Source organism: Labeo rohita, chromosome 11 (assembly GCF_022985175.1).
Source record: "Labeo rohita strain BAU-BD-2019 chromosome 11, IGBB_LRoh.1.0, whole genome shotgun sequence".
NCBI classification, from domain to species: Eukaryota; Metazoa; Chordata; class Actinopteri; order Cypriniformes; family Cyprinidae; genus Labeo; species Labeo rohita.
The window spans coordinates 1488887-1513113 of record NC_066879.1 but is presented as its reverse complement, the minus strand read 5'-3'; the positions used below and the strand labels follow the sequence as shown (position 1 = coordinate 1513113).

General features: G+C 38.1%; 1 protein-coding gene across 1 annotated transcript in view; it reads right to left on the bottom strand.

Moving 5' to 3' along the window:
* Positions 1-313: 313 nt before the first annotated feature.
* Positions 314-24227, bottom strand: part of kif21b (kinesin family member 21B) — a 76344-nt gene continuing 52430 nt past the window's right edge. Inside the window, 20 exon segments of the mRNA XM_051122684.1 lie at positions 314-588; positions 2458-2576; positions 2578-2658; positions 4096-4266; positions 5131-5248; positions 5364-5528; positions 5616-5796; positions 6365-6501; positions 12199-12237; positions 16053-16166; positions 17035-17109; positions 17261-17460; positions 17636-17684; positions 17762-17822; positions 18082-18247; positions 20620-20721; positions 20826-21029; positions 21157-21307; positions 22019-22320; positions 22634-22741. Coding sequence (XP_050978641.1) covers positions 489-588; positions 2458-2576; positions 2578-2658; positions 4096-4266; positions 5131-5248; positions 5364-5528; positions 5616-5796; positions 6365-6501; positions 12199-12237; positions 16053-16166; positions 17035-17109; positions 17261-17460; positions 17636-17684; positions 17762-17822; positions 18082-18247; positions 20620-20721; positions 20826-21029; positions 21157-21307; positions 22019-22320; positions 22634-22741 — 2643 coding nt within the window. The 3' untranslated portion in view covers positions 314-488.

The window sequence follows — 24227 nt, the reverse complement described above, 5'->3', positions numbered from 1 at the left end:
TTTTCTGGAGGAAACTTTAGTTTCTCCAACTGTACCAAATTGTAAAATTTTCAGTTGAAATGTTTGCACAATTTCTCGAAGCTACAAAATGACTCAAAACAACATTCTCTGAAAGATTCAAAATTCACCTTGCAAAGTTTGGCAAACATGGCAACTATTTTTTTCTTCAGAAAAAGTTATTTTACCAGCCTGGTCACCAATTTGTTTCCCAATAGACTCATTGGAACCTGTATAATTTGCCAAGTAGCCAGCCAATCAGATCACAGCTTGAAATTCTGGAAGATTCGTGCCACTTTTATGTACAATGAAAAGCATTAAACAAACCACTTTCATGTGATAAGTAGGCTACGTTGTCACTTGTTAAGAGGGCTTCAGCTAAGGACTTGTCAGAGGGGAAAGGAGAAAAGGGGAAATTATCCTCAAACAGAGAGACATAGGAAGATTAGAGAGAGAAAGGACAGTACCAGAGGGAACCGGTTAGTGGAGGCTCAGGGGAGGCTGGTGGCCCGGCCCTTGATGGCCAGGACCCGACGGGGCAGACAGGGCGTGAGCCCGGGGACATAACTCCACAACTTCACCCGACAGTCACTGTGGATATGAAGCCCCACAGCGCAAAGGGAAGAGATGAGAGAGAAAAGAAAGAGACAGAGAGAGTTGAAGGAACAGGAGAGCTTTGTTAGAGGCACATTAATGAAGGAACAGTCAAACAATCCCACAATCCCCTGCCCGCACCATCTGTTCTACAAACAAGCATCCCCGAAATGCACAAAAGTAGGTCTTAAAAACATATTAGTCTGACTGAACATTTCTAAGTAGTCTACTGTCTGGAAAAAGGCGTCGCAAGAGAGCAAGAGACTGAACCGTCTCGCAGAAATAGACGAGCGACTCATAACAGAATCATTGAGCTGATGACCCATTTAGAACCTTTGGAGGGTCGTAAATAACTGCTGATATTATTATTTCAAAATTACCATATTCAAGACCTGTTCTTCAGTGTGATATGAAAGGTGTTCTTTGTCTTGTTTTCCCAGTGCACCTATGAAGCTGGTTTTTCTCCTAATTTACAGATGGGAAGTACGACCCGCAGACTTTCAAACAAGATTCATCTTTGCTTTTACATCATAATGTACACTGGCACTTAAATGCTTTAACACATTTTAATAAATGTCTGTGTAGGCAAACACAGCCATTCATTACCACTGTTCAATTAAGATTAATTGGTGTATTTAGTGCGTTTTTGCACGTTCCAGTTTGTTTTTGAACTCCTAGTGTAATTGAGATAAATGTTCATGACACATGAAGTTCTCACCATCTCCTATAGGCTTTTCTGTGCACACTGAAAATGCTGGTAACACTTTACAATAAGGTTCATTAGTTATCATGAACTAAGAATGAACAATACTTCTACAGCATTTATTCATCTTGGTTAAAGTTCATTTCAGCATTTACTAATGCATGAATAAACTCACAAGTTGTGTTCGTTAACATTAGTTAATGCACTGTGTACTAACACGAACAATGAAAGTCTGTATTTGTATTAACTAACATTAACAAAGATTAATATTAATAATAAATAATAATAAAAATAATAAGATTAATACATTAACTAACGTTAACAAAAGATACCTTATTGAAAAGTGTTACCAAAATGCCTAACAAAGGTTCATTTCATTCTGTCATGCTGCTAATATCAAACTATTGAATTCAAGAAACGCAGAAATACATGGCCTTTATGTCTTGAGTCAGAAATACATCTTTGTGTCAACAAGCAAAGTGCTACAACAAATAATAGGTCAAAAAAAGTCTCAAAAATATAATAAAAAAAAACCAAAGATCATCATTTGCAGGACTTCTACAAACATTTAGTCCGCCTAAACACCACCCCTGCAAACTTGTGTTCATCTAGCATTTTTTTAATGGAACGCCTACAACTCAGAATCCAACCAACACTTGATGCATAGGATCAAATCTCACAGCATGGAAGAAAAGATTGCTTACTTCAGTTTGAAGACCAATTCTCACTATTAACAAACTATTAACTGTGACTTTTGCCTCAGTAAACTCCTTCTTTGCTGCTTATTAAAAGTAAGGAAGTTGTAAAGTTTAGGTATGGGGTAGAGATTAATCTAAATTATGGTCATGTAGAATAAGGTATTAAAATGTGCTTTATAAGTGCTATTAAACATGCCAGCAATATGCATGCTAATAAGCAACTAGTTATTGAGAATTGGCCACTAAACTAACATGTTAAGAAAGGAACTGATGTTACTTTGATTTCATCGCAACTTCAAGCTATGTTTTTGTATTTCATATTGGTAAATTTACCAGATTGAACAAACTGTTCAGCCTAACCAAATCAACTGATTAAAAAAAGACAAAGTCAACCAAAATAACAATGTTTTAATGTATTGTGCATCACTAGTAATTTATTCTTTTTCTGAATGCTGATGCACGTACCTGGAGGCAGTGAAGATCTGTTTGGAATTGGTGCAGATGGCATTTATTGGGCTGTCATGGCCTTTAATTTCTCCAATGGGCGTGAAGTTGTCCACGTTCCACACCTTGAGCATGCCCCCCCCTGCAGGCGCTGAGGAGCATGGGCCGTCCGGGAACGAACGCCAGAGCACACACCCAATCCTTGTGCGCGTTTGGGATTTGCTGTAGAGAAACAAGTAACATTTCATTTTTAGCACACAAAACTGCATTTTCACGGTCAATCATGTCTGCAGTACGAACAGTGTACAGAAGTTTAATTCTTTAGTTTAAGAGTTGCCCTCTAACCTTTACTATGGGTAAAAGTTTGAAAGCACCACTAATTAGACAACAAGTTAAAAAAACTACAAATATAGATGCTATAAAAGGATTAAGACATTAATGAAGCTCTATATACGTCACATGATCCATTTCTCTTTTTTTGAACCACCAGGTTTCGGCTGATTCCAACAAACGGCCTATGGGGAAGCGGACAGAAATTCTCATAAAAGAAAGCAACCAAAGCCCTTTATCTTGGCAAATTTACCCAGTTGTGCAATCAGAGAGGGTGTGTTTAGATAAACTCGCTGCTTACACAATGGTAACTGCATTGGGATTTAACCGTCTTTCTTTTAAGGGGAAAAGGTGATATATGCTGTCAATCAATTAAAAAAAAAAGAAAAAAAAAAAAAAGATGTGGTCGTGCAATTACAGCTGTGATCCAATTTAACCCAGATTTGCATTTAAGTGCTAAATAGATCTGCGTAAAGACTGATGTAAACGTATGAATTTATATAAAGATGTCTTTCATCTACACGCCCAGGTAAGATTTCACGTTGATTTTCCTGGGGATATTTGTTCTCAATTTTGGACTTGAATGAAAATGTGCTGAAATTATGAACATGACAATGAAATTCACCACTCAAATACATAATTCATACATCTTTGACGTGCAGAAGACTCGTTTTGTCGACGTCGTCTTGTAATAGTCTTCCATTATTTTTGACCTTTTAGCTCTGGATGATGTGAAACTTTGATATGTGTTCTCGTCTAATATAAAGCAGCTGGAAAAACCATTAAAATCAAACGTATTACTAAGAGCGTTCTCAGCTGTCAGACAACGATGACGTCAACCACTGCTAAATGAAGCCATCCTACATCTATTGACACAGGAACAATAGGTAAACGCTGGGTTATTACCTTCTGAAACATCATTTGTCTGTGTATATATTATTTTCGCTATTGGATATTGTATTTAATTTAGTCTGCCAGTCATGTAAGCCGTCTTAACTTTAATGCACTTTAAACTCTTTAAAGTACTTTCAGCTTATTCACAAAGCTCCTTCCAAGTTTTTTGATCACTAGCTCTAGTTAACTCAAAAGTATCTGACTGAAATCTATACTTAGTAAATTGTGGGAAAAGAATAAAATAAAATAAAAAATTCACACAAGGCTCTTTGCTTTAATGGAATGTCGATTGTACAGAGGACAAAAAATTAACCATAAATAGTTATAAGCAGGGTGTAAATTATAGGCAGGATTCAGTCATTTGTCATGTTACACTGACATCACTCATTAACTCAAGTACCAAAATACGCTTGCATGTAAAAGAAATCTTTTTACCTGAATAAGCTCCTGCTGTCCCAGATCCCATTTCTTAATGCCATTGTCACGGGAACCACTGAACAGTACGTCACCATGTACAGCAAGGCACTCAATCCCATCATAATGAGGGGGCTCGAAGTTATGAGCTGGTCCGATGTTACCCTGGGTCCCCTCCGCAACGTCAAATATCTGCATTAAAACAGTCAAATGTTCCTTATTCTTTCATACTGCAATTTTTCAGAACTGAAAACCTACTTGCCAGTTCAAAAGCTTTTATGAAACCAAGCTGCCAAAATGACTTGTTTTCTACTTCCAGGTTTTTGTTATGTAACAGAGATGAATACATTGGCACAAGACTGCTCAATGACTACTTATGTACTCAGCTGTTTTGTCTCAAAATACTTTATTTCATTAGTAAGTCAAGCCTGTACAGTCATATGCACTTTTAGTCTTTTAGTAGCATTAAAAACAGCAGATTTTCAAATTCTAATTAAATTATATACAGAAAGTAAACAAAGAACAATCCCTTTAAAATCAATTGAGCCGTTGCTCACTTTAGTTCAGCGCAAGTTCTGCTCTCTCACCAAATCTGCATAATGAAACTTATACTTGCATTGTGTCAGCACTTTTTTTGATTATGATAAGAGCATTCACAAAAGTATGTGCGCTTGCGCTGAACAAAACTCTGGCCATTGCATTTATGCATTCAAAACTAAGCCCAGTGATGTCAAAAAAAAAAAAAAAAAAAAAAAAAAAGTGTTAAAAGAAACCTTTGATGCCGTAATTTTTGCAACAGTTTAACATGCATAATACTTACTTCATATGCAAAGATGTTACCAAATTTACATCTTACACTCTTACAACAGAGTGCTCAAATCGTAGTCAAAAACAAGGTAGAAAATGGCCATTTATTTCTAAATAACAACTGCTTTAGATGTAAAAATGTACCAACATTATAAGCACAATAGTGTCCTCTAATATTTTGACAAATCTATATCCTAGAAGGCTACATGAAGTAAAAAGACCTAGAAATAAACAAATAGTTAAACGCACCTTCACGTAATGGTCTTTGGATCCAGTGATCACCTGATCCTTGCCTCCTCCAGAATAACCCACTGTAAGACACATGACTGACCCAATGTGTCCGGTCAGCTTCCCAGTGGCCTGCATTCTGCACACAAAGAATATAATACACATTGGTAGGTTTTTTAATTCATCAATAAATGACTACTAATAAATGCTAATACCAGCTCTGTCTGTACTCGACTAAGGAATGAACTATGCACCTGTTGAGGTCCCATGTGCGGACGGTGTTGCCGGCAGCGGCGTACAGCACAGATCCGGAGGGATTGAGGGCGATCTGGTTGATCTGGTACTCGCCCTGGGCTGTAGTGATGGTGCGAGTGGTTGTACCGGCACAGGCGTCGCCTGAGACCACCTGACCCGATGACCTAAAGATGGATGGGCAAAGGTTGCATTTTCATGCTAAACTAGGTGCATTCAGATGCATCGGCTAATTGCTAATTCCAGAGACTCACGTGAACGTCCGGACACACTTGGCAGAATCACGAATGTCCCACACTTTGACATATGAGGTGGAAACTGTGAAGACAAGGCCGGAGTGGCTGCAGTATTTGACAGACACTACGTTGTTAGGATGTCCTCTCAGGGTCACGATTTCCTGTCCAGTCACCAGGTTCCACATCTTGCAGGTTCGATCTTAATATCAGGTATTAAAAAATGGTTTAAAATGCCAGTCAAGTGCAACTTTACACCCAAAGCATAAAAAAGGAAATGTATATTTTGCACTTCAGGCACCCATCACTGCTGGCAAAAGGTTAAACATATTTAAAACTGCATACAATTTCAATTCAAGTTTCAAAATTAATTAAAATTTTCTTTAAAAATGTTCAGTCCCTTTAAAGTCCTTAAAGTTGAAAAATTTCACTCAAGGTTGCAAAGCCCACCAACATAAACACAAAAACATAAGTTATAAAACGCAAAATTGCAAAACATGCAATCATGATTACGGTTTCAGGTTGTAACAATAGCAGCTTATAAATGCATAATAACTGCAGCATTGTGATAAATACAGTATCTGAAGTTGCACAAGATTTCTCTTTAGCTGCCCACAGTCAGCCTTCTTTACAGCAGTGGGATGCTGAATAGATCAATAAAGCATGATGAAACCTTGACCTCGAGAAAATGTAATTCAAATTGGCCCATGTGTTTGTGCTTATGGGTGTTTATGTTTTCCTGTCATAGCTTCAGAGTGAAAAAACTGTACCTTTGGAGCCTGTGAAAAGCAGCTCGTCCGTGGCATCCAGGCAGAGCACAGGTTTAGTGTGTCCTTCGGCCATCGCCACACACTGCAGAGGGGCCGTCCTGCCCCCCTTCAGGCCACCTGTGGGAGTGATTACACCCCTGCACAAAGACACGCAACATTTTAAAACACTGTTGTGAAGAGTGGAAGTCTGTGAGGTTAGTCTCAAAGCGAGCAGGTGGAAAGGAGGATATCGCAACAAAGCTTGTTTGTGTTCAAATACAACGTGTGCCATCTGTTCCACGCGGATGGACAAAAAAAGCATAAAAACAATTTTTTTGCATCAATGTGTGAAAGAACAACAGATTGAGGGAGAATAGAAAGAAAAAAAATTGAAAGAGGAAGGTTTCCTGATATGATTCCAATCCATTAACCTAATTACAGGTTATTGTCAGGTTTGTGGAGCCACAAAAGTAACGCTGTTGGAGTCCGCCTAGGACCCCACAGGGTAGCCATTAGTAATGGCTGATTTAAAGCCATAAAGACTGCTGTTTATATGTAGGGTCTCAGAGTATGGGCTAAGCTAGCAATGCTAATTTGCCATTAGCGTATAATTTAAAAAAAGCATTAAACAACTTGGATCACAAAGATATTTCTGTAGAATTATTTATCATGTGCTAAACAGAGTAGCCATTAAGAGTTCATTCAGCCACTGGAATTGGTTTGGGATCCGAGGCGGACTTGATTCAATGGGCAGACTGAATTGTTTATGTCCACTCCTTTGTGAGATCCGTCGGTCGAACCTTGCACACTTCAGGCCCCCATCCGTCCCTGGAGTTCATTGTCAACGTGCTGATATTTAATTTGATTCATCAGACTCCAGCTGTGTTTTACAGGCGGCGACCCAGTCTTCCTCTCCGGACTCCATGGGTCACACAGGATACGGCCATCGGCCAGGCAGACGAACATCAGTGAAAACAATAGAACAGACTCCATATATCGAGCAGGTGCTAATTATGTCCTGTCGTAGTGTACCAGTGCCAAGCAGCAGGGGAGCCGATACATGTGACGTTGATGTCACACCGACTGCAAAGCCAAGCTGAATGCACACTTGAAAGGGGAGCCTGTTTGACTGATGCAAACTGCAGCCAAGTCCTCTGTGAGTTGCGAACTTTGGTTCAGAAGCTTAAATCCGCATTTCAAAGCCGCTCAGTTGGTCACTGCTGACTTTGCAGGGTGGCACAGACAGAGGATCTATTTTAAGTTGTCTTCAATGTCCATATGTTTTGCAGAGGCATGATGGACTGGTGCAAGTAAAGGTAAAAATTTATCTCTAGACCCCAAAGGCTGCATTTGGCATCAATGTTAAGCAGACATGTGCAGTTTTCCATTTCTCACAGGCAAAAGTAACATTTCAAGGCAGGGTAGGTTTTTGGTTCAAAAGCGTTTTTTGTTATCCTGGTTTAAAGTCTCTTCACATCCCGACAGCAATCACTAAGTTTAGTGGTCTATATGTATGTATATCATCTGTGGTAGGCGTAGGACCATAAAATGTTCGTCCAATTATCAGAGGACCACAACAGGCTCTCCTATCTGCCTGTCAACGTATGCATTTGCAAACCTCCGCGCGCCCTGTTTGCGCAGACATGATACGTCATCAGCGCGTTCCATTACGCTATTGCAGACCGAGTGAGAATGGAAGGCGTTATTATTGTAATATGTGCTTTGTACTGTGATGTTTTCTCACCGGTGAATGAGACAGCGTTGCATTCAACCCTCCACCAACACAGTCTCTCATCGTGTCACTGGGTAGCCTCTGGTCTGCCTGGGTGTGTTAATGTGTTTTGGTTGGGACATGGCTTTGTAGAGTGATTTGCAAGGAGGGTGCAATTTTATGCTTTCAAAGACAGCTTGCTATTGCTAGCCTCTCCGAAATCTCCTACCCTACCAATTTTGACAACGTTAGTGCTCAAGGCAAATTGTTTGATATGCATTATTAAAAACTATTATGCATGTCAGGTCACTCAACCTACGACGTCTGAGGATGCAAAGCAACACGGGGCTTTTTAAACTTATTTATATCCACATAAATTGTTTAAAAGACTCTTTGCAGGAGACAGGCAGCACTTCTTCCTCTTGGCAGCCTGTATGTGAGCGAGATGGTCCCAATTAGCAACCACAGAGTTTCCCAGCAGCTCCCAAAAGAGACTTCAAATCTGTTCTTCACCAGTATGAACACCATCAGACCGCCGTCAGGTCTTGCAACCCGTCAATCATCGAGAGCGCAGCCAGACAAAGGCGCGGCAGGAACGGTTGCTCTCAACCATGTTGGGACGCGTGTTATGATGTCACCATTTTGTGGTCTGTCTAATGGCTGACAGACTTGGCATAACCATCACACGACACCTGTCATGGTTGCTCATATCACATCGGGGGAGCGGACAATGTTTCGCCTTGGATGTCATCCACTAGCTTTTTCCCCCAACAATAGCACAGACAAGCTGGTGTGCAACTGAAAACCGCAATCTCCACATCCATCGTAACAGCGCCACAGAGCCAACTGCAAATGAATGTAACGTTTACTGACAGCTGGCAAGCCGAATTTCTGGTCAGATTTATGATGGACTGCTGCCACGGGCTAAATGAAGGTTTCTATCACAAGAGAGATGCGCTAAACACACATGTTGTTTTGATGGAAGAGAGGATTCGCCTATAAACTGCTCTAGAACTTCAGCAAGCAAAAATAAAACTTAAGGTCTCAAGGACTTGTACTTGAGGGACCAAGACAAGTAAAATGACTTCGGGGTTGATCTCTCATCTCCCGTCTTATTTCTGCCTTATTTTCCCATGCTCCCCCTTGCGCAGAGCGGAGGACGCATTATGTCAGTCATAACAGCGGGGGTGTTTTCGGCTCAGCACTGACCCCTCCTGGAAAGTGGAGAAGTCATTTCTTTGAGTAAACTGGTGGAAGTAATCTGTCAGAAGAAAAACAAAAATCAAACAAAAGTAGGCACTGCTTTTCAAAAATCGCCTTCATTTTAGCTGCCAAGAAAGCTTTGGAACTCCAGTTGTGGCTGCCAATTAGCCCACATGCATTGGCAACCTGGCAAGGCTAAACAAGCTTTCCCTCCCTAAAAAAAAATAAATAAAAAAAAAAAAATAATGAGGCTCTTCCCCTTAAGGCTGACAGCGTTCCCGACCAGCCCGGTCTCGGAACGCTCTTTCCTGCCGGCCGAGCGAGACGGAAATGAAGCTGGAGTTTGGGATGAAGGGAAATTGGTCTCCTGTGGGCTGAGATCAGCCTCTGTCCAGCTCAGCGCCTGTGAAGTCCTAATGATGGTGGAGCCGTCAAAGCCTCAGAGCAGGCACAGCCGCGCAGAGGTGACAAGAGGATGGCTGATTAAAGAGGAAACTGGGACATCCCAGCTCTCTGAGGACAGATGAAACGCGAGAGGCTGCTGTTGGCACATTTGTGCTCTCCAAAGTGGGAGGAACTCTAGGGAGGTCCTGTGAACAGGAACTGATGGTGATCGGGCTACGGACTAACACTGTGCGAGGAGTTTAAAACATAAGTATCTACAAAGTAGCTTGTGTGTGTGTGAACTCCGATCAAAGAAACTGACTTGCAAACTATGATAAAGCGATGTATGCATATTATTAACATTCTAAAACTGTATATGCAACTAGATTTTGTACACATTTGTGCACAGGCAAAACTTGCCGCCATGACGGAGTGTTGTAGGTGCATCCTGTGCGTTTGCAAAATAAGACCCAAAATAAGTTCCTTTAATATTTTTTCACCTTCTTTGTTGCCCACCAGGCGAAACGGTTCACAGCTGGGAGTTGGTAATAGTGATGTTTGCCTTAGCAAGCTTCAATAATGAGCAGCGCATAATTTCTCCACACCATGCAGCTTATTTTTTTGCTCATTCGAGTTGATAAGTGAGGAATTAGAAAAGTGTTAAACGTTATTAATGAAAATACCTGCAATTTTATTCCTCACTTAGTGTCAATCAAACAAACTGAGTCGATACAGCTGTAGTGCCATGCTGCGCAATGAACATTACTGCCATAAACCAAAAATCAGTCTATAACACACACAGCCAGAAACGCAACATGCAAACCCTGCAATACTAAAAACACACAAAAAATGAAACACTTAATTTCACACAAGTGCGAAAACCTCACACAAATGACAGCAAACTTGAAAGAAAAAACAGAAATGATGTTCTAAAAACCAAACCATCATGCAGCACATAACCAATGAGGAGTGAGCTCATGGTTCTGGACCCTTCCACTGGGTTGAAAGCAAAGAAATCAGATGCTCTGAGAGAAAAACATGGAGTGTGAAGGGGGAGGGGAGGTGGGAGAATCCTGCTGCCTCTTCTCCAAGTCTTCTCAGCAGAGAAGACAAGCATGAGGAGGTCAGGATATGGCGTCTCTGTGCTTTTTATGGATAAACGAAGGGGGGAGTTGTTATGAATGAACCTTATCTGAACACTCCCATAGCGGGATTTAGGGCAGACCACTGTGCTTCAGAGAATAAAAGCCTTCCCTACTGACTCGTTCAGCTTTACGCTGATCAAAGAGAGTGTTGATCTAAAAAAAAAAAACTAAATCCAAACTGCCCAGTTACACTGGCTTCAGATAAGACAATTTAGCCGAAATACTTAGACATGTTAGCGTGAAGTTTATCATCATGCTGTTTAGTTTCATTCAGGGATGGTTTATCGCCGCTGGCTCACTTGGTGATCAAGTTAAGCCAGCTGTCTGTGATTCCTCCCTTAAACAGATTTGTCTCTCAAAGGAAATTTGGGACCGAGTTGTTCCAAGCACTCCATGTTCCATCATAGAGCCATTAGCTTCTAATGGAATAACGAGAACAACTCGAAAGAAACGAGAAAAATGCAATCGTGCTGTCAGGATAATGGGGTGCAGAGAAATCACAGTGTTGCTATATTGGATAAGAAAGGAATATTGAGCAACATCCAAAATTGAACCTGTGGGGTTTGTCTGAACCAATTTTTTTGGAGTCTTTACAACAGAGACCAGAGGAAACTTGCGAGAAAACGAATTAGATCACTGCTGGTTCAAAGGACAAAAAGACATAAAATTTGCTAGACGTGTTAACAAGTTTGGCCACGTCTGACTAGCCAATTGTCCATCCGGTTTTCATTTCTAAGCTTCATTTACATCGTTGCTGAAAAAAATCTAGAGACGGGGCATCTCTCAGCGGGAGAGTTAATGGCCCTGCCGGCAAAAACGACTTTTGGACTGCCTGAAAATATTGTTCGGTGGGTAAGGCAGACTCTCATGGCTCTGGCAGTGACCACTGAGGTTCTTCTCAGTAAGATCTGGTTCTTTCAACAATTTGTGATGGGAAATCAGAGAAAAATATTAAAGGGAGTTGGCAGAAGGCATTGAGATTTTGGCGAAAATGCCATTAGGTGTAACACTCCAGACCAAAATCATCTGGAGTTGGCTAGCGGGATGCCACCTTTTGATCCCAGTCCAGAGGTGTTGCGAGAATCAAATAGGGTTTTTAATATGGCCTTCCCAACAGCTCGGCAGGAAACGATCAATTAAATGATTTTGTGTCATATACTGACATTTAAGCAAGTACGTTCAGGTCAAAAGTTGTATTTTGCAATCGCTTTTCCTTCCTCTGAATCTTCAAGATCGTTAAAGCTATTCAAACGAATCCGTCCATAAGGTTCATTCAATTCTCACAGAGTTCACAGCACAGGACGCAAATGGAAAGGGTACATGCATGCTCACGCCACGACCACACCCGGCGGGGTGTGGCCGGGCGGGGCGACCAGGCAACAGGAAACAGAATGACAGACAGAGATCTCTACCTGAGCACCTCCGAGAGAGAGGAGTCGCTGTCATCCGACCTATAGGGCAGAACGGCAGTTGGGTTAGGGGAAGGTGGGAAGAGTCAGTAGAAGACAGAGAGGGAGGGGGAGGAGCCTTCCAGGAAGCAGGCGGGAGCAGGGGGTGGGGCTGGAGCAAGAGGGGAGGAGTTAGCAGGAGGGTTATGCAGAGTTCATTGGGAGGAGTTACTGGCATAAGACTCGATGTTGACAGGAAGAGCCCACTCCAAACCTTAGATCCATATTTAGAAGCTTCAGTGATGTATTCCCAGCGCTTGTGTTGTCGTAATGGATACTTCACGTCTCAATTCACTCGCCTATTTGATCTGAGCTCTTTTTATTGTGACTATCAAAGAAACAAAACATGACTCTAATAAAAAAGGCCAGCGTTTTAGTGAGACGTATTATCAATACCATTTTTTCATTCAGGCAGCATCTCCTATTGAAACACTACAGTGCTCTAGGCTAAATGGCTCCCACTATTCACAGAGACAATATACAAGTACAAGAGAGATTCAAAGCTGCACGTGGCAATCATCACTCACACATTATACTAAGTGCTTTTTTGCAAACTTGGATGATTGCTGATGTGCAGAGAATAAAATATAAATGATATACAAACATAAGTGGTTTTCTTTCATCAACAGAAATATTTTGTTGTTAAAACTAAATTAGCATTTTGAAGTAGAGAAACCCTAAAACCATGTTAGGACACAGGGTTAAGCTCGATCATCAATATCTATGAGCTGCAATCGATGACTATGAAAATATATTTTTTATACGTTTTGTCAAAAGCAAAAATAGCTTTTAAAGAAATGCATTTATAATGAAAGCCTATAGGTGCAAAAATACACAACATACACAACAGCATAAGACCTAAATATTATGTGATTTAACATGAGACTAAAGTGTAAACTTACTAACCATGTCTGTGCAGATTTACCAGTTTGTTTGTTTTTTTTTTTATTCCAGTCATGACCATCTAAAACCCACTAAGCCCATGTAAAGATACTAGAAACTATCTACACTTTAGAGTCAGTAAAAGTTTAGTTACTATGCCTCAGAAAATGTCCACCGAGTTCAACCTAAGTTGAGAAAATTTTATCAAACTTTATATTACCAAACCTCTGCTCTGCTGTTTTTTTACCCTGCTAAACACCTTCGAATTGCAAATCTACATGCCATGCTGTTCAGTGAAGTCAGTGCAGAGTCTAACAGTCAAAAAACTATAGGAACCACTGGCAGTCCCTCGAATCGCATCTAATTGGCTGAAATGTAAATGAAGTGTCAAGCATTATCACTACACTTTAAAATACAGACCCTATCAGAAGAGAAGTAAAGAAACTTCCAGCATGCTCACGCTTATTTGAGGAACAGATTAATGAGAGTGTGACCAATTGACAGGACACTTTGATTCGCTGACACCAACACTGATTTAAATGTTGATGAAGGTCTATTAATATTGGCCTGCATGAATGTCTTGCGTATGCTGTCCGATTTTGTTATTCAGTGCTAACCCAAGCAGAGACTGAAAGGCTGTCAGGATTCCAATCTAATCAAGTCAGTCCCGCCCATTAGGGACCAATCAGTAATCAAGTGGAGTAGCGTCTCACAGGCTAAAATAATTAAAATCACACTACAGCTTATATACTGAGACCGACGCGCTGACTATGACTGACATGCACATTAACAGGTGCGATTATTAATGTAAAGGCGCCTCAGCATACATGAGAGAGGATCAAATTAGGTTCTAAACAAAAAGAAGCGATAAAGGAAGTTTATTAGCACTGCGTGAAAGTTAATTCCCACATGAAGATCAGTGTAGACAGAAACGTTACAGTGCCTATGCATGACACTAGGGTGTTGTGATGTTCAGAATGGTTGCTAATGTGTCACTATGTAATTTCTTAGTTCAAGTTAAAAAGCCTGTTATTCTAGTCCCTAAATACTGCATGACTGTTTTAGGGGGTCCAAATTTTGTGCACATCCAATTGAAATCTGATCTAAATGAGTGTTGGTATGCCTACGCTAAAAACAACAATAACAGCAATACAGTTTGCAATACAGATGTTTTGTTACAACATGAAAATATGTTGGCGTCACGCTGGATTATATTACGTTTTATGAGGCAGTGGCAGAAATGTAGGAAGCTGGAATGTGTAGCTGTTTTCCGTACTGCCATCTACGCCGGTCTCAAAACTCAAAGAGGTGTGTAGATCAGCAGTATATTGCCATTTTCCGCTTGACTTTCACTTTGCAACAACAAAGACATTTAGCATGTTTTCTACAAACAACGTCTGATGTGTTTGTAGTGGCGTGAGAAAGTGACAGAGGCCAAAAAGCTATGCTAAATCCGATCTGAGCAGTCAGACTGAAAAGGATTTCCAGAAATAACTGGAAAATAAATACTATTTAATGACGGTTTATTTATTGAACAAAAAAAATATTTTATTTATCAAAATATCAAAAATATTTAAAAGTATTTGTATCAATACTGTGTGTGGGGTAACCTCATACATTTATGAGATTTTTAGACAAAATAAATGATTTGTATGATTTATTTTCACAAAAACTCTGTTGCTCCATAACTGTTCAGTACAAACATACGTATTTTTCTGCAATCATACACTTTGGGCACAGTAAAATGCACATTTTTTCTTAGGGGGTGCCTTTAGCCCCAATGTACCCTATTAATACTAATAGTAATACTTAATTAAACTTAACTTGTTAAAAAAGCTACATGTTTTTATGATGCAGTTTAAGTTTTTTTCATTTTCATCTATTATTTTTAATTGAAGAGACTTGAAACTTTTAGAAAACACCAAACAAGTTGTGGTTTTACATAAGTTTAGGATCTTTCAACTAACTTCAAGTATTAAAATTCTAATTATTAGTATGCTTCTCTTCAATAAGCTTGCAGTATTTGAGGAATCACATATGCACACAAACAGTGCAGGATGGATAACGCATTAAGTTTTCTACCATAAGGGCTTTATTCAAATCCCTAATTCTAAGTATGAGCTACAGTAATAGTGATGCTTGCCTTAGCAAACAGCGCTAATTATGGTTATTTACCACAGAACACAAAATTACTGTGCTAAAGGTGGTTGTACGACTACGAACAGGATAGCAAGCCAAACGCTGTAAACAAACTACCGAACGATGCGGCCTGGTAGAAATTACATTATGAGAAATCTACGGCCCGCTACCATATGTGTCCTACCACACACTCACACAAAAAGAGTGCAATATTCAAGGGGTTGGAGAAATAATGAGATAAATCCCTGACAGGCGCATCAAATGACCAATTTAGATCTCTATGGCAATATCAGACACTGCTGATTCAATTATGGAAGGAAAGTGCAAACAAAACCCATCTTCAGAGGGTGGAATAATTGGTTATCCTACCCTAATGTGCCCACTTGTGGGGTTATAATGAGAATTCACAGGAGCCGAAGAACTGACAGTAGTTTCTGCTGTCGGCTTTGAGTTATACTAACCGTTTGCTTGCAATTAGAGATCGATACTGCCTACGGCACACGCAGGGTTAACGTCGAGGTACCGAACTAGTGGATTAAAATACTGTAATGAAGCACTCGAAAGCAACCTGGCAGAACCAAAGTCATTAACTTATAGCTGAAGGAGAAAAAAAATACTAGCTGGGTGGAAAGGGAAAAGAGTTAAATAAACCTAGAGACCATGTGGGCTTGTGCAAAATCCCATGCTCAGGTATGATGAGGAATTACACCCTAACGGTAAATCAGCCTCTGAAGATTTTTCTTTTTTAACAAGATAATAAACAGTGCATGCAGTGTGTGTGTTAGTGTGGAACTCACTTGTCGAGCGCTGAGCCCTGACTCTGGTTGCTTGTCAAGCGGGAAAAGACGTTGCGGTCGTTACGTGTTCGAAGAGGAGGGGAAGGAGGAGGGGTGTAGCCTATGTCTGGACTTCTGACATTAAAAAAGAAAAAACAATACACACACACGAAAAAAAACATGTCTGATTAAAGGAAAGAGTATAACAAACTACGCTACAACATAACGATAGCTAATCTGGTTCACCTTAAAGTTTAATCTTATTCTGCTGGTGTTCAGAATAGCACACCAAAATTTATTAAACTACTAATAGTAATTTATTTGTATAGTAAAATTAAATATCAACATATTGACCAAGTACTTTACAGCAGTAAATAAAAAGCCATAATAAATTAATAATAAAAAAAATATAAGAATAAAATATAATAATAATAACAAAAAGAAAATAAAAATAACAATAAAAGAAACATTAAACACTAAAAATATCACACATTTAAAATATTTATATTAACTACATAAACACATAATTATATTAAAACTGTAATAAAAATCTAACCATCCATCAAGGGACCATCTTCATACATTTTCATTTAGAAACGGCAATTTGTACTAAATATTATGTTGTTTGTTGTTTTACATTGCCATTATACTGAATGCATAAGGAAATTATTAAAACAACTGGAAATAATCTCTTTACTTTTAGCTATATAAAATTGAAGAAATACATTTTATAATGTATTTTTATTACTTCATTTTTTAATGATTAGTGTATTGCTTATTGACTGATTGATTAATTGATTTGGTTGTTAAAACTACAAGAAAACAAACAAAAAAAGAAACTAGTGTGATTAGTGTTAGTTTTGAATTTATGTCCAATCTTTAGAAAGCAAAATGTAACAGCAATAAATTCTGTTTTTTTTTTTCCTCCTAACTGTTGCTATGAAATTTCCCCCACCTTATAAACTAAAAACATTACTTAGAAGATTTCTAGTGATGAAGTTACCTGTATGGCTGGCCTCTGTCATACGACTGCCTCCTTGTTAAGGGGGACGTGTCAGATCCTCTGGACTGTCTTGGGCTGAAACACAAACACAGAAACTGTGTTATGCTCTAAATAACTGAATAACCGTGAAGAGCCACATTCACGAGTTCTTATTACACCCTGTACTGTTCTAAAAGAATATAATTTATTCCAGTAAGAGAGGGTCTTGCATAACAGTTCCACTCACAAAGTGTGTCCTCTGACAGGCAGGCTGATGGTTCGAGACACCAGCTCTCTAGAATAGGGCTCTCTGAGGAGCAGGCCGTTCTCATGGATCTCTGACAGAGAAGCCAGGGACTTGGTGATGTTCTTGGAGCTGAGGTCCAGAATCGGGCCCAAATACTCAGCTGACACCGCCTTCATTTGTACAGAAAGCCGAGGCTCAACCTGTGAGATGAAACGCAGAACAGATTTCAGAATACTACACTGCCACCTGCTGGTTAATAACACACACAACAGATATGAACTGCTGATTTCCAATGCTGCTGAGCCATTTGATATTCAGTAGTAATGTCTTAAAATACTACTCAATCAATGCTAAAACACAACGTTTGAGTTTTACCTTCATCTTAAAGTCATCTTGACTCGCAGACAACTTCATCTGGGGAAAACTGTAGGAAAGGTTCAAATTTAGATTCGATAGATTATTTCATGATAATCATGTGTGAATGTAAGAATGTGTTCATACCCGCCCTCTGACGCCTGACTGAACTCAGATGCATCCTCATCTGTGCTCGCATAGCCATTCTCTGAAAAATACATAGGAAATAAAATGACAAATTAACACCACAGATATAAAAACACAATGTATTTGAAACTGGTTTCACTACAATCATTTTAACAATTAAAAATTTCTCAGGTGCTTTCTACAATACTACAGTATGTCATCTGCACATACGCAAACTAAGTGGTTTACATAAAGACAAGATTATACAAAATAAGATTATATATACACGCACACAGTATCTGTTTCTCTATAGTATCTATCTTTTATGATTGATTACTCGCCTTGCTGCACATTGTGGATTAGAGCTTGTAGTTCAGGGATACACTCTGCCTTTTCCCTTAGAGCATCCAGGATCATGTGATTTTGGGAAGAGCCAATCACATCCGTCTGTCGCAGCTGACCCTCCAGCAGCCGAATTTGAGCCTCTTTTTGAGCAACTTGTAACCCCTGTATACACAAAACACATGTGATATACTACCACTCAAGAATGGGGTTGCTAAAAAAAAAAAAGTCTCTTCTGCATCTCTTCTGCATTTATTTAAGTAAAAAATACAGAAAAATAACACCAATATTTTGAAATATTGCAATTTAAAAAATATTTATTCCTGTGATTTAAAGTGGAAGTTATTTGAGTCTTCAACATCACATTGAAAACAGCTGTGCTGCTTTTTGTGAAAACCATGAAACAGTTTGTCAGGAATCTTTAATAAACACAAAGTTCTGAAAAATGTTTTATATTATGCCTTCACTGTCACTTTTAATCCATCTAATGCATCGTATCTGAATTTCTTTACAAAAATCTTGACTTTAAACTTTTGCATGGTGGTACATGAAGAGTTTGGTTCCAAAACGCGATAAACAGCTTTTTTTTTTTCTACAAAATTGAGCTCCTGCCAAAATCAGTATTGTATCTGGTCGGTATTGAAAAGGCAGTTTTTAGCTTTACGCAAAATGCGACATCCACCGTGTTATTCTGTCATGTTTTCTCCCAGTGTTTCCAAACCGTGACAAACACCGGTCTCCCTTCTCTGGTCCCTTCCCTTCTTTCTCATTTGTCACCGATGGAGTTTTGGTTCCTTGCCGCTGTCGCCTCTGGCTTGCTTAGTTGGGGACACTTTCTCTTAACACAATATTGCATTTTATTTTATTGTTTTTGATTAACTACCTTTACCTATAATGTGAGTGTTTAATGTTGCCTTTGGCATTGTTGATGTACTGTTTCCTATTTAATACTGTACAGCCGCCTTGTCACAATTCTGTATTGTTAAAGGCGGTATATAAATAAAGGTGACTTGACTTGACTTGACTTCTCTGCAAAATGCGATACATCCACTCAGCCAATCACAGTGCACCATTTCACGCATCGTAAACAGTAAAGGCGGAGCTCTGAATACACCCCGCATCCTAGTTTTCAACGTTGAGTAATGTATCACAGACATAACTGACCAATCCTTTCATAAACAAAGTGTAGAGAGAGTGTAAATAAGAGATACACTGTGCATATAATTGAAGTTTGTGAGATTGCGATGAACTAAGATGAGTGACGTTTAATGATTTTTAAGGGAGTTTGTAAATGAGATACTGATTTAATACAACAGTTGAATAAACAAGAAGTTAATATTAAGTGACTAACATTGCCTGACTATAACACTACTGCCTTGCTCTATTACGTCGAAACATAGTCAGAACTGAGCTACTGCACAGCTCTCTTCAAACACAGCTGTTTTCTTTATGAATGAATGTGTGTTTTTAAACAAACCTAGTGAGTCAATAATTCAATTACCCATTGATAAAGACAGTCTCTTGCTTTATTCCTGAATGAATTAGCCGTTCGAACAAATCAAATGAATGATATGATTCAGTAATTAAAACCGCCACCTACTGGCAGTTTTAGTTTAATTTTAAAAGTATCTTCTTTTCAGTTATTTAAATAATTTAATATTTCTATATTCAAAATTTTATACTTAAAACATAATCTCAACATGAATTTATGAATTTGATTGCATGCATGCCACCTCTGAACCTCATTAAACATATGCAGATACACCTACGAGACACTTTTGTGTTCTTCTGTGCCACCTACAAATTAATTTTGTTAATACTGATTTCATTTGATTGGTAACTTATTCATATTCTGTTGTTTTAATTAGTAATTTAAAAAAGCTTATAAATATATTTTTAAAAATTTGACATAAAAGATGACGTACTTATAATAAAGTCACAAAGGTAAAAACAAAATTCCCCTCTAATTCACTTGAAGGAGTCAAATATCACCTCGTAATGGGAAAGCTAATTTTTGATCAGATTTTTTGATTATTGATTAAAAGGTGCTCCAAAAATTTTGACTGTGCTCCTAAATGTTTTAAGTTAGAAGCACAGGTGCTCGTAAAAAGAAAAGTTAGCGTAGAGCCCTGATGGATTTATTGCATTTTGGGGGGAAAAAAATAATCCGTTTTTAATAATAAATGTCTGAAAATTAAAATCTGGATTTAAATTTTTAATATTATTACAACCTAAAGATGATATGTGAACGTTTGAAACAGAAAATATTGGTTTTCATCTAGCCACTTTCTTGGTAAAGAAAACACATTTTTACTCAAAATTAATCAAAATGGATTTATAGCATTCTGGAACCAAACTCTTCATATGTATTTGCTCTTTTTTACAGTTCTAATATAATTGATGTATTATGGTTTTATTATTAATTTATTTATGAAGTATTTATTTTAATCTATGCCTCTATATGATCATGTATTACTCTGGAAGACTCTAAACAACAACGACAAACTATCTTGTTGGCTTTGTCTGCCTTGACTTACCTTGTCAATAGAGGCTTTGAGAAAGTAGTCCAGGAGAGCACGAGCTTCGGCCAGCGAGCAGGAACTGATGACCACTGAGGTGTCCACTGAGTCCAGCTCATCCTGAAGTAAACGCATGATTTTCCCAGTAAACACTTATGTAAATATGAGTGACATGATTTAACAACACGCAATCAGCCAGCAGTCACATGTGAGATGGGCCGTACCTTGGTCTCCTCAATCTGTACGATAGTGGCCTGGCAATCAGACAGACTGTCACTGATGTAGTCGATGTTGGCATTGAGAACCTCAATCTCCTCATTCATCTCCTGAAGGAGCCTCTCCTCCTCATCCTCTCCAAAACCCTCGTTCAGTAACTTCTCTCTCTTGCGTAACAGCGCCTCCTGCTGCATGGACAGCTCCTCACGTTTCTGAAGCAACATTGAGACAATATTTGATCATGCAAAGAGTTAAGTTCACAATCCTTCTCTATAGATCACTAATTCACTTTATATATTATGTAATGTATAATACAAGAAATATAAATGCAAAAATCACCTTAATGAGACGATCCATATCAGCTTCCACATTAGTGATGGTCATTCTCTGCATCACAATATCCATGATCCTCCTCTCCAGGGACTGCCACTTCTGACGGGCTGTCTTTGAAAAACTTGTGCTCGTACTCTTTCGCTGGAACTTTTTTCTGCTAATGAAAAAAAAAATCAAATGTAAACTGTACAGCCTACAGTTCATATTGTAATGTCAACATATTTTTCTTAATGAATGTCACCCAACAGATCTAAGATTAACCATTAAATAAAAAAAGGATTTTTTGGATTAATCTTTAAAATAAAATGGAATTTACAAAAAACAGAAAATCTTGCAATAATCTACTGCAATATAATGTATATGATTTGATTCACTGGGATTTGTTTGGACTGATATAATTGGTTAATATTATTATTATAAATGTTATTGTTATAAAATGTACAAAAAATGTATTTATTTAAACATAATTATACCCATTCAAATGTATCAAATGTGAAATAGATGACATTTAGAATGTTACAAAATATTTAGAACCTTTAGAACCCCTCTTAAGATCCCGTGTAAAAAAAAAAAAGGTATCCAAAGTATCCAGGAAAACTTTCACTGATGATAATAATTAGAAGTGTTTCCTGAGCAAAATCAGCATAATAGAATGATTTCTGAAGGATCATGTGATGCTAAAGACTGGAGTAATAATACTGAAAATTTAGCTTTACATCACAGAAATAAATTATTTTTGAAAAATAAATTCAAACAGAAAACAGTTATTTTAAATTGTAATTATATTTCTCAATATTATTGTTTTTTGATCTAATAAATGCAGCCTTGGTGCACGTAAGAGACTTCACTGATGTTGTCAGAATCTGACCTGGCCAGGTTTCCTGCGGTGCCATGGCTGTCATGCTCTCCCAGGTATCCGTTCAGTTTGGTGTTCCACTGGCGTATGATGCTGGACACGGAGCGAGTGGATTCTGGTTCGGAGGAGGTTGTTGTGGTACAGTTGGACAGCTCTGCTCCGGAGTCCACAGTGGTAATTCTGCGGACCACACGTCCGGCCACACGCTCAGACATGGGCTTGGCCAGCCGCCTCAGTGCCGTCACCTCCTGCGTCTTCCTCCTCAACACGATCTCCTGCTGACGCTTCTGGGACTCCAAAGCTCGGATCTGATACTAATAAAGCACATATCCAGATATTTTGTAAATTTCTCAAATATATCAAAACTGAATGTTTAATTAGTAATACGCATTGCTAAGAACTTCATTTGGACAACTTTAAAGGCGTTTTTCTCAATATTTAGAATTTTTGCACCCCCAGATTTTCAAATAATTGTATCTCGGCCAAATACTGTCACATCATAAATCAAACATCAATGGAACGCTTCTTTTATGCAGAATTCATATGATTTATAAATGTCAATTTTGAAAAAATTGACCCTTATGACTGGTTTTGTGGTCCAGGGTCACAATTGTTAATCAGTCAAACCTCTTGTCGTCGCTGCTCTTTCTTCAGTTGTGCGATTTCTCTGTTCCTCTTTGCCTCAACCATCCTCCTCCGCTGCTGCTCCTCCTTCATCTGCTTCATTAGCGCCACCTACAGGTGGAATGGAAAGCAAGCACTGTTAAAAACAACCAGACGCAGCAGTGAAAAAAAGTAGTCCAAAGTTCTAGTTCACATAATATTTGTCATAAAAAAGTAGTATGCTGTATTACAATGAATGTGTTCCAAAACATAGCACATTCCATTGAACAAGAATGTTCTATATGAATAACTTTAGGTCATTTTGGATTTGTAATTCAATTTTGTGCCAGGATTATTAAAGTGAAAAAAGAGGTGTTCAGATTAGTGGCTGCACTACTTTCTGACTCATTTGTCACACTAGAAAGCACGGTCAAAGTCAGGCACATTGCAATTTGGGATAGACGCATTTCATGCCTTGTTCTTTTTTATAATGCACATTTACAAATGTAGAAGGTAATCTGGGTGCTGTACACTACCGCTCAAAAGTCTGGGGTCAGTAAAAATTGTTCATGTCTCATGCTCACCAAAGCGGCGGTTTATTCATGTGATGCAAAGCTGAATATGTAGCTTCTATTACTTCAATCTTCAAAAAACAATCTAACATGCTGAATTGCTAAAGAAACATTATTCTTATGTTTTTATCAATGTTTAAAAATTTTTGTGCTGCTTAATATTTTTGTGGAAAATATAATACCTTTTCAGAATTACTTGATAAATAAAACAGCATTTGAAATAAACAAATCTTTGTAACTTTTATGTCTTTGTCACCTCTGATCAATTTAACGCATCCTTGCTGTATCAAAAAAAAAAAAAACTAAACACTATGATACTACTACAGCTTTTAGTAACATTTCTAATCAGCTGTTATTTTCATTTTTTTATTATTTTACCCTTAGTAACTTTTTTGTAATTTTGTGTATTTTCAGTAGTTTTTGTTTATTTGTTTTATTATTTTTACAGTTTTAATTTTAGTTATTTTAATAAATCGAGTTAAACTAAATTAAAATGTGAAAATGTTGCAACTAGCTGAAATAGAGTTTTTTAATATTGCATTTTTTTTTTATTTCAGTTAAAGTTTATTTCAAATAATGAATTTTGCTTTTGCAAATAATGATTTTTGTATGGTTTCAGTTTGACATTTACATTTTGTCATTTAGCAGACGCTTTCATCCGACGTAAGCAACTTACAAATGAGGACAATGGAAGCTATCAGAATCAACAAAAGAGCAATGATATGTAATTGCTATGACACAGTACATGTAGCAAGGTTTTTTTTGTGTTTTTTTTTAATTATATAATAAATAAAAAGCAAACAGAATAGAAAAAGAATACAAGCTAGTGCTAGAGATCTTTTTTGTTAATTATATAATAAGTAAAAAGAAAACAGAAAAACAAAGAAAACAAGCAGTTAGAAAACGAATAATATTTCAATAATATTTCTTGAACAGTCAAGTTTTATTTTTTTAAAGAATAGAATTAGAATAGAGAGTGCTAGGGTTAGATGGTCAAATAATAATGGAAGAGGTGTGTTTTTAGTCGTTAAGCACTTAAGCAAAAA